General features: G+C 43.8%; 1 protein-coding gene across 3 annotated transcripts in view; it reads right to left on the bottom strand.

Annotated features, from left to right (window-relative positions):
• Positions 1–575: 575 nt before the first annotated feature.
• The window catches only part of NHSL2 (NHS like 2), a 409,644-nt gene continuing 399,041 nt past the window's right edge, over positions 576–11,178 (bottom strand). For all 3 annotated transcript variants that reach the window (XM_075324044.1, XM_075324045.1, XM_075324046.1), the window contains exons 7-8: positions 3,787–3,916; positions 576–3,044 (exon numbers count right to left, since the gene is read on the bottom strand). In XM_075324044.1, coding sequence (XP_075180159.1) covers positions 2,732–3,044; positions 3,787–3,916 — 443 coding nt within the window. In that variant the 3' untranslated portion in view covers positions 576–2,731. The remainder of the gene's footprint in view (positions 3,045–3,786; positions 3,917–11,178) is intronic.

Below are 11,178 nucleotides of genomic sequence, written 5' to 3'. Positions count from 1 at the left end.
GACTAGTCACTGTTCTCATTAGCATATCATAAAGGATCTTTAGAAATACTTTTTCTAAAGATCTCTTTATCTATGCTAGTGTATAGGATTACAAATGTAAGGCAGGGATTACAAATGTACCCGGAACTGCTCGTGGTTCTGGGTGCATATTGGACCTGACAGGTTCCCTTTAAAACATTTAAGTTCCATTGATTCCCTTTAAAGGTTCCCTTTAATCTGATACTGTGTGTAAGGACATATATCTGATACCATTTCAGCCTGTGGATGATGAATGGGCATCTGTCATAGTTTCCATGTATTTTAAGAGCTTTTCCAGGCTTAGATATTAAGAGGCGGCCATGATAGTAGAACATATCCTTTATTAGGATATTCTGTAAGGGACTGATATAGAAAGTGAAAGACTACCATATTAAAATGATCTCCCTGTCAGGGAATAGAACCCCGGTCTCCCACGAGACAGGCAGGGATACTCTCCTCTATACTAACGAGGAGTTACCATATTAAAATGTACCTCCATGGGTGGCATTACCAAGCTTGTGTCACTTGTCCGGAGAATGACCAACCGCACGATATGGTTTTCTTGTAATGTAATTCTTTATAGTCCATATCCATACATTATGTGTTTCATTTCACAACAATTAGCTAGTCGTCTTACAGTATATACATGCCCCTCGGACGATCATGCCCCTTTCATGATCATGATATCACCAGCACTTTATCTCAAACTTATGATTGTCAATTCACAGATGATATTATATTCACATTGCTATCCTGGCAAATGGTTCTGTAAAAACTTCCAATGTCATGGCTCCTGTGTAAGTCAAATGTAAGAAGATATAGGGACTCGAAATACATCACAATATTAGAGGAAGAGCTTACAGTATCTACAAGTCCTGTACATGAACGCTATCGGGATAGATCTACAAGCGCTTACACCGAAGAGTCACATCTGCGTCTGAGAAAGGCTGTCCAGACATGTATTCCCTTCACTGTATATAGATTAAAAGGCCACTAAATCTAGTATAGAGATTGAGCCATCAGTTATATGCTAGGACCACTACTATTAAAATGTACTCCAGTATATTAAAATGAGTAATGGTTACATTCATAGATGAATATATGGGTACCGGTATCCTATGATGTTTGGTCTTTACTTTCCATTAGCTTTTCTTTTTTGTTATTTTCAAAATGTTGAAAGTGTTGTTGTTAATTTAATTTATTTTCTATAAATAACACATTTTATAATATATCTTATCAGAGAAATCAGCTCTGATTTATTAATCAATTCATAGGGAAAATCTGCAGACATTCCAATCACTGTGATAAGATATGACAGTTGGTGCTCATATAATTCTATGGAGAAATGTATCCGTCGTTCCAGAATGTATACGTGGCTTCATCTACTTCCATTTCCATAGAATCTTAAAAGCACTAACTGCTATCTCCTATCTCAGATGAACCGTTCAATAGGAAGGAATACGGGTTAAGCAGCGCTAAAACCACAGGGTCCAACAGATTAATTAAGGTCAACGCATTTCTGAGACATCCATCTCCTTCATCAGGACATAAAAGGAAAAACAATAGATTAATTAATTCCTTTTTATTTTTTCACAGGTCAGCGCGTTTCAGAGACATCCATCTCCTTCATCAGGACATAAAAGAAACAGCATCTGATGCTGTTCCTTTTATGTCCTGATGAAGGAGACTGGTATCTCTGAAACGCGTTGACCTGTGAATAAATAAAAAGTAATTAATTAATCCGTTGGACACTGTGGTTTTAGCGTATCCCTTCCTATTGAACGGTTCATCTCCATAAACATCGGGGCTGCTGCTGACCACCATTATTACATGCACTATAAGGGGTTGTGACTCTCACAACCATGCATGGTGAGTACAATCCAAGTACTTCCCCTATCCTTTATATCGGATAAGACCCTATTGCGCTTTTATTTCCACAGCCCATACCATCTTCTCTCTCAAAATTGAGAATCTCTATCTATTCTTCACTGATTTGACAGACTTTACCCATGAATTGACAGTGAAATATCAGTTCTGATAATGGAAAAAGCGGATTTATCTGATAAAATGTATTATAAAGTTTCTTATTTTCATGGGTACTAATTTATTAAAGAAATTTAAATTAAAACACCGATAGATCTGTAAGTCGATGGCACTATTGGTAGATTCCTATTAAGCTGCTGATACTTTGGGTTGATGGATTTATGCAATTTCAGTCTATGTTCTACTATTTGAACATATTACATAAAACAGAAGGTTGTCATTGCGTAATATTTGTCCACAATCTCCCGCCTTGAATGGGAGAAATACATATAAAATAAAATACATACTACAAAATGCAAAGCTCATAGTAATTGCAAAGTAATATCTGGATTCCATGCAAATATTCCTGTACAATTCCGGAAAAAAATGTAGATGTCACATTTATTATAACAAGTGGCGTATCACAAGATGGATTAGAAACTGCTGTCTGTTTTGAGTATTTTAGATCCCTTAAGCTAAATTCAGAAAGATATGGATTTAGTTCCCGTGAAGCCATATAATCAGGTATCCATTCATGAAAATGGCCTCTAAGCACCGGAGTTCATGCACTGTGCAAGGCCAGATGTCCACAAAGGGTAAGTAAATCCCTGCCCAACTCACGAGGATGCAGATTTGGCATATATTTTGATATTCGAGAAAAACTGTCTTGGTCAAGATCTTGAGAACATTGTCAGGGCAAGGTTTTTGTGTTGCCGCTTTTCTCGATTTCTGGGGCAAATTCATTCATCACTCTTCTTGCCAAAGGATTTGTGGTTTTCAAAAGCTCTGCAGCTGATGGGCGACTACCCAGGCTGCTCTTGCTGCCTTTCCTTTGGAGAAGAGCCTTAAAGTCTTCATTTTTGCTGGAAGTCCGACTTATGCTCAAGGTGCCATATGAAGAGTCACTATTTGAACTTGAAGAATTTTTAACTGGTGACACTGAGCTTTGTCTGCTTCCAAACGCATCTCCAGAGTCTTTCCAACCCAGTAACTTCCTTTTTGATCTGAGAAAACAAAGAAAACAAGCAATGTTTATATTACCCATGTGTATGTATATATATATATATATATATATATATATATATATATATATATATATATGTATATATATATATGTCACGCTGTACAAAGACTAGTAAGACGTAGTACAGCGTATTCCCACTAGGGGGCAGCAGAGTAGTGAAGGGGAAACAAAGAATCACTGTAATAGAAAGGCAGCTGAAGTACAGCAGAGTAACTTCAGCAGGCAGTTAACAGGCAAACTACCAGGGGGCAATAGAGTAGTCAAACAGTCAGGGTCTAGCCAGGAAAGTCGAGTCACTGCAAAAGGGAGGAACAATATCAAGTCAGAAAACAGAACCGAGTCAGAAGCCGGGAGATCAGGTATGCAGAGGGTAACACAATCAACAGACAGGAGAGGGAAGTCAGGGACAGGGACAAAAGGACGAACGGGGAGGGTACAAGTCAGGACACAGTAGCAGGGAGGCAGGACAGATCGGCAACACTCATCAGAACCTGTATACAAGCTGCAAGGCAGAAATATCACTGGCCCTGAGCCACAGGTAGGGAGGCAATATATAGCGTCCTGGGATCCAGAACAAGGCAAGGGAAGTTAACCCCTGACATGACCAGGCCAGATCTAGGTGTAACCAGCAGCAGGGAAAAGCTAGTCTGGATCTTGACAATATCAGAAATAATTGTTTGCAATAAAGTACAGATTATGACTTGTGGCAATAAAGCTCCCACCTGTGGATGACTGTGAATAAATCCTCAGTAGTCCTTGAACTCACAAACACCTCATCGTCATCTTCAATGATGGAGTCTGCTGTTTTACTTGATACACATTTGTTTTCATCTTGCATTTCTAGGTGGTTTCCTATAATACAAGCACACAATGGAATAAAGTATGTAATACTGCAAAATGAGGCTGAGCTCAACTTTGTAAACCATTTCAATTTACAGAATGAAATTTCCTGCAGAATATAGAAATAAACCTGCGTGGTGCTGTATTTCCCCGAAAATAAGACCTACCCCTAAAATAAGCCCTAACAGGAATTTTTGGAGTAAAGCTTAAATATAAGCCCTATGTCATGATCCAGATAGGTATCTGCTTTGGCAGTATCCCAGCCCCGGCCTGATTATGTCAAGGGTTAACATCCCTCTGCCTCATTTTTGTTTCTGGGACGCTATATCTGGCCACTCCTCCCTTGAAGCAGTGCCACTTATATTCTATGCCTTCGCCGTGTGTAGCTGGCTCTGGTGAGTTCCTGATCTGTCCTACCTCATTCCTCTGATCCCCTACCTATGTCTCTTTACCTACTCCCAGCTGTCCCTCCTACCTTGTCTCCTTGTGTATTTTGACTTCCTGGCTTTGACTTACGCTCTGGCCCTGACCTGATTCTGTCTCTCCCATCTGACATCTCTGTTACTGACAGGCTCTTGACCCTGTGACTTGTTTCTGACTACGTGTTTGATTGCTCCTCTGTACTTTGTTTGACCTTTAGTATCCGTCCCGGCCTTTCTGACTATTCTATTGACACCTTGTGGTGACTTCACTCTACTACTCCTGTGCGGGTTATTTCTGCTCTTTCTCCACTCTACTGCCATCTAGCGGAGTTTGTGTTGCACTTCCTCAGAACACCCAGTAGTACAGTGTGACACCCTACCCTGAAAATAAGCCTAGTCGCGGTTCAATAATGAAGTGTTCATGCAGCTAAAAAAGTTAAAGAATACTACATGACACTTCATTATAGAGAGTGGACACCCCCAAAAGAGAGAAGAAAGAAGACAGAAGACCCCGTAATCATACTCACCAGACGCATCAAGGACCTGCGGTGGAACACACACCCACACACATCAGATCGCGCACACATAAAATCGCTCACCCTTACACATCAGATCACACACACTCCTACATCAGATCACACCTACACACATCAAATCGCACACACACATCAGATCGCACACACATCAGATCGCACACACACTCACCACATCTGGCAATACTGACTGCTTCTGGTTGGCAGAGGAACGCAGCGCAGTGGAGCGTGAGGACCTGTGGTAGACCTGCTTACCTTGGCTGGTAATCCAAAACAGGGGTCACCCAATGCTGCTGCTTAAAATGATTTATTTTAAATTAAATATATAATTTAAAAAAAAACCTGGGGACCCCCCAAATTGCATCACCAGCCAAAGTGAAGCTGACAGCTGGGGTTTGGTATTCTCAGGCTGGGAAAGGCCATGGTTATTGGGCCCTCCCTAGCCTAAACATTGCAGGCCATAGCCACCTCAGAAGTGGCATGTCGATTATAGACACCAATCCTGGTGCTTCGCTTCATCCCATTGCCCTGATGTGGTAGCAAACAGGGTGATATATGGGCTTGATGCCATCCGTAAATTGACATTTTTTTTTCTCTCTCTCTCTCTCTCTCATCCGACTCCCCATTCATTTACATAGCCGCGGATTCCGGATCGGATCCGGACTTCGTCGTCAACCCGATCCGGATCCGTCGGACCCGGATTATAGCCGATCCGCTCAACTCTAGTATCTAACAATATATCGCCAGGGTCACGGATTCCGTGGCGCACATCCGGCATCGTTAGCGATGTCATTGCGTGTGACACCAACGAACGTCCGTTAACAATCAAAAATACTCACCTTATCGTTGATCGTTGACACGTCGTTCATTTTCAAAAAATCGTTGCTTGTTGAGGACGCAGGTTGTTCGTCGTTCCCGAGGCAGCACACATCACTACATGTGACACCTCGGGAATGATGAACTACAGCTTACCTGCGGCCGACAGCAATGAGGAAGGAGGTGGGCGGGATGTTACGGCCTCTCATCTCCGCCCCTCCGCTTCTATTGGGCAGCCACTTAGTGATGCCGCTGTGACGCCGCATGAACTGCCCCCTTAGAAACAGCGGCAACAGCGACGTCGCTAGGCGGGTAAGTCCGTGTGACGGCTCCTAACGATATTGTGCGCCACGGTTAGCGATTTGCCCGTGACGCACAAACGACGGGGGCGGGTACGCTCACTAGTGATATCGCTGCGTGTGACGGGGCCTTTAGTAATAGGGATACATCTAGCAGATCCCACCATTACTAATCCAGTAGTTCTAAATGGTAAAAAAGTACTTAGAATAAAAACCCCAAAACCAGCCTCATTGACCAATTTATTATAAAAAAATAAAATCCTTTAAGTTCTGCCGTAATCTACAAGGACCTTCCATAACATTTCTCCAAAGAGGCCCTGAAAGACATAAAAAGAGAGAAGTATTAAGGAAAAAAGACACCCTTCCTTACCAATTTATTACCCATCAATCCAGTCCGCCGTAATCCATATGGAGGTCCCACGACGTTCCCAGACTCACTGTCCTAGCCTGTGAAGAACAGAATGTTCCCAACAGGCTGGGACACCAGCCACTGCTGGCTCTTTCACTGTGCTGTGTGAAAAACAATACAAAAATGCACTGCGATGACTTCATGATAGCACCACAGGTCACAGCCTGTGGTTCACACAGCAGAGTGTGAACCACGGGCTGTGGCGAGTGGTGATGTCATGAGTTCACCTCAGTTCATTGCCACGGTTCTCACACAAGGTTTTGCAAGAGCGAGTGGATGTGACGAGCTGTGATATCATGAGCTCACCACACATCACAGCCACCCGCTCATATGATACTTTGTGTGAGAAATGCGCCAATGAACTGCAGCGAACTCATGACGTCACTGCTCGTTACTGCGCACAGTGATTCACATGCCACTCTGTTTACCACATGCTGTGACCTGTGCTGTTCTCATCATGAGGTCATCGCAGTTCACTGCTGTGGTTCTCACACAGCACAGTGGCTGGTGTCCCAGCCTATAGGGAAGGTTCTGTTCTTCATAGGCTGGGTCATTGAGTTTGGAAATGACATGGGATCTCCATATGGATTACGGCGAACCGTATTAGGGTTTTGATGGGTAATAAATTGGGGTATGAGGGTGTCCCTTGTCTTTTTCATTTAATAAGTTCCTCTTTTTATGTCTTTCAGCTTACGGCTTTGGGGGAACATTGTGGGACTTCCTTGTGCATTACGGCGGAACTTAAAGGATTTTCATTTTGTAAAATAAATTGGTTAATCAAGACTGGTGTCAGGGGGTTCTATTATAAAAAAATATATTGTTTATTTTTGACCATTTACAAAAATGGATTAGTAATGGGGGGGTCTGATAGACGTCCACCCATTACTAGTACCAGGCTTTGATGCCAGCTGTGAAATCAAACTTGGCATCAACCCCATATATTATGCCGTTTGCTACTGCACCAGGGCAAAGGGGAAAGACCCTTGTACAGCGCCAGAATTGGTGCATCTAATGGATGCGCCACTTCTAGGGCGGCTGTGGGCTGCTATTTTTAGTCTGGGGCCAAATAACTATGACCCTTCCCAGTTCCCACCCTAATAATATCAGCCCCCAGTTGCCAGTTGTGTGCTGTTCCTTGTCTGATTTTGAAAAAAAATGGGGTGGACTCCACACAGTTTTTTAAATTATTTTTTCAAATAATTAAAAAAAATCAGCATGTGATCCCTTCTATTTTACAAAACCAGCCAAGGAACAGCTGCTGCTGTACCGATACTGGTTATGAAAATTAGGCGGGATCCCAAGTAATTTTTTTTTCAAAAATTATTTCTTAATCTATCTATCTATCTATCTATCTATCTATCCATCTAACTAGTATTTATCTATTATTTTTCTAGTTTTGCACATCTTTACAGAAAAAAATTGATTTCAGCATCTTCCTTTTTTTCTGGTACGTGTCACATGGATATCAAACAGATGCCATTCGTGTGATGTCAGTATGTAACCCATGCTGCTGGAAAAAACTGACTTGTCTTTGTGAAAATCCCCGCCATTGTTTCACAACCGAACAATACACATACCAGAGATACAGACGTGTAAAGGGGGCTTTAAGCTACTGCTAAAGAAATCTGGTATCTCCTTTATAATTCCATAGTTATCAAATAAAAAATGAAAAGCTAGGGTAGTATATATGCTACCCTACCCTGTGCATCACCAAAAGAACACCCTACCCACAGTGAAGCATGAGAGAGGGAGCATTATGCTTTAGAGCACTTTATAAACAGCTGGAATCAAAATCAATTTTGCAACAAAAGCTACAGTCCTTTGCTAAAAAGCTGAAGATGATGAGGAATTTCATCTTTCAACATCACAACAACCCTCAACATACCTCCAAATCAACAAAAAAATAGCTTTATTAGTTCAAGAGCACAGTGAGTGTTAGAATAGATCAGCCAGAGCTAAGATCTGAATGGAAAAACTATGAGTGACTGGGGTGCTGTACAAAGGTGATTCCCTGACAATCCGAATAGATTTTGAGAATTATGCAGGGAAGAGTAGGCAAAGATTGTAAATTCTAGATGTGCCATGCTAAAAATGCTACCACCTGAAAATATTCCAGTTTGTATTTCAACTAAATTGCAGAGATTATGGCTGACATTAAAGGTGGAAAAAGTTTAAAAATTATTCTTTTTAATAATTTTATTTATATGACCAAAATCCGCAATATTTACAAGGGTGTGTAGAATTTTTGATCCAGTGTAGCTGAAGGATTTTAAACCAGCAACATCTGGAATTTGAAAGATGAAAGATCCTGCTTGCTAACAGAAATCTAGGGTCATGTAGGCACTGAAATGTTTAGTCAGGCACCTCCTTACAGATGATGCAAAGTTCTGGCCCCCACTGCTTCTTTCCAAAATAGCTGCCACACTTTCATGGAGAGTGTTCTGAAAAGTCTGAAACATGCCCCCTTCCCTGATAACTTCAGCAATGACATCATTGTGGGTAGTGGAAGGTGAGGAGATGTCTCACACTTTTCAAAACACTCTTGATAATAACTGCAGGGGCCCTTTTGGAAAGAAGACGTAGGCGGCAGAATTCTTTGGTCAAACCATCTTTGTGAGTTGGGCCCTTGGTATGGCAGTATCCAGTATTGCCAGGATTTCTGTTACCACCGCCCGAACCTCCTGAATCTGCCAGACTATGAGTGTAGCCTACGACTGAGCCGTGATGAGTGATGACTGTGTGACGCCCTGGACTAGCCAGGTAGTCGCAGGTAGACCCCCTGTACAAACACCCTTCCCCTAATAAGGTAACAGCAGCCAACCTACAAACCCTTGTCACCTCTCTCAGTGTTCAATGGTCACACCAGGGGGAGGAGCCAGGCTGTTGGCCACGCCCACCGAGGAGTCCAGAGGGCCTGAGACAGGAAACAGTCAGCTCAGTCAGTACAGTAAAGTGGAGTGGAGTTCTAGTTCAAGTGCAGCAGGCCTGTGGCGTCAGGTGTCAGGTCTGCCGCGACAACACTGACCGATGCCGGGGTCGTAGCCCTGGTACCGTGGTAAGGAGGCAGACGGTGGTTGCTGCCTGCAGGAGCCGGGAAGATGGCTGGTGGAACCGTAAGGGACCGGGACAGGGTAGTGGCCCGCTGGTACCGAACCGAGGAGCCAACTGGAAACCGGAGCACCAGGACGGGTACTCAGAACCAGAACGAGGTCCAGAAGCCACTGGACCACGTCGAATTCACTGATTGAGGTCTGGACCTTAGGTCCTTTCCCGTCCCAAGACCCGAAAGATGGCAACAGCCCACCGAGGGGGATAGAAAGCCACCGCACAGGCAGAGAGATCCCACGGGCCAGCGCCTGCGGGCAAACGGGTTCCCCGACACACATCAAGACGGGGAGTGGACTACCGTTGCTGAAGCATAGGCAGTCAATTTCTACCACAGAGGTGCAGGAGAAAGGCGGGAACCACCAACCAGAGAAAGGGGCAAAGCGCAGCCGGCTGCGGGCACCGACCACCATAATTTTTGGTTTACCAGTGACTCCGATGTATCTGTCATAGTGAGTACAACAGCGCACCGCACCACACCATCTTGCCCGCACCTCACAACCACTGGGACCCAGGACCATCACCCCCTGCCCACGGAGGGGTCAACACCAGGCTGCATAACATCGTCCCCGGGAGCCTAGTTAACAGCAGCGGTGGTGTCCACATTCACCATAACCCGTGGGTGGTGTCACGAACTTACACCCTTAAACTCCACGGCCTCGGCCGTGAACCTTCCCCACCGAAATCCCTACACATAGCGCCAACTCCCATTCAGAGCGACGTGACCCCCGGGTCCGGGAGGAGCTCAAGCCACCCACCGACGAGCACGGACCCGAGCGGCTCAGCAGCCGGCCGAGCCCCGGGGAGGTACAACTGCAGCAGACAACTAATCACAGACGAGAGGATGGCCGGTGGGCAGAGAGAAAGGGAAAGCTGTGTGTATGCGCTGGACAGTACAGAAAGTGAAAGCGCGACCCGAAAGCAGTGTGCCGCCATGACACCGAGTCTCGGTAAGTATGAAACTCTAATTTATTTCTTGTTTTGTTTATTTTCCCTTTAATTGCTGAATCCGGATCATGCACACGGAATCCCGCGTCCGGAGAGTGTTGAAACTGCGTGGATCTGGACTTTTACAGTCCAGATCTGCTCAGCCCTACTCCTGATGAACCTTCATCTAAAAGGAAAGTACATTTTACCCCTTTGTTTCAGCCCTTGTTTGCATTTATTTGGGAATCTTCATTCTTTCTCATCAGTGTTATGTTTCTATCAGGCCCTTTGTGTGTAACAGTATTATCAATGGTATTTATCAATATTGATTTTGGCAAAGCAATTTGGGTACAATATCTGTCTCTAGAATGTTGTTTGTAGCTGATCTTGCTGTATATTTTGTCATGCGTCATCATGGTTTGGTAAATTTATGATTTTCATCCCTATAAGTCAACATTTATACTGACATTAGTGGGTGATATTGTTTAGGATTTAACAGGGGTAGATAGGGCGAGACGACGTTGAGCGGGGGCGCCATCTCTTGTGTTGCCTATTAGGGTGCCAACCTCCGTGGTCAGGCAGTACCAGTATTAGGGCTGTTCAGACCATTTTTGTTATCACTGGACCTCTTCTCCCTGGAATACTCACTCTTGTATCAGTGCATATGGGATTTTTTGTGTGTCTTATTTATTTTATTGTTTTTCTCATTTCCTTCACATCAACTTTAGCATCTGCAAAGAGGAAACAATCGGAACCCATGAGG

Source organism: Anomaloglossus baeobatrachus, chromosome 9 (genome assembly GCF_048569485.1).
Source record: "Anomaloglossus baeobatrachus isolate aAnoBae1 chromosome 9, aAnoBae1.hap1, whole genome shotgun sequence".
Lineage (NCBI taxonomy): Eukaryota > Metazoa > Chordata > Amphibia > Anura > Aromobatidae > Anomaloglossus > Anomaloglossus baeobatrachus.
The sequence above is the reverse complement of the archived record's forward strand: the minus strand, read 5'-3'. Positions and strand labels throughout refer to the sequence as shown.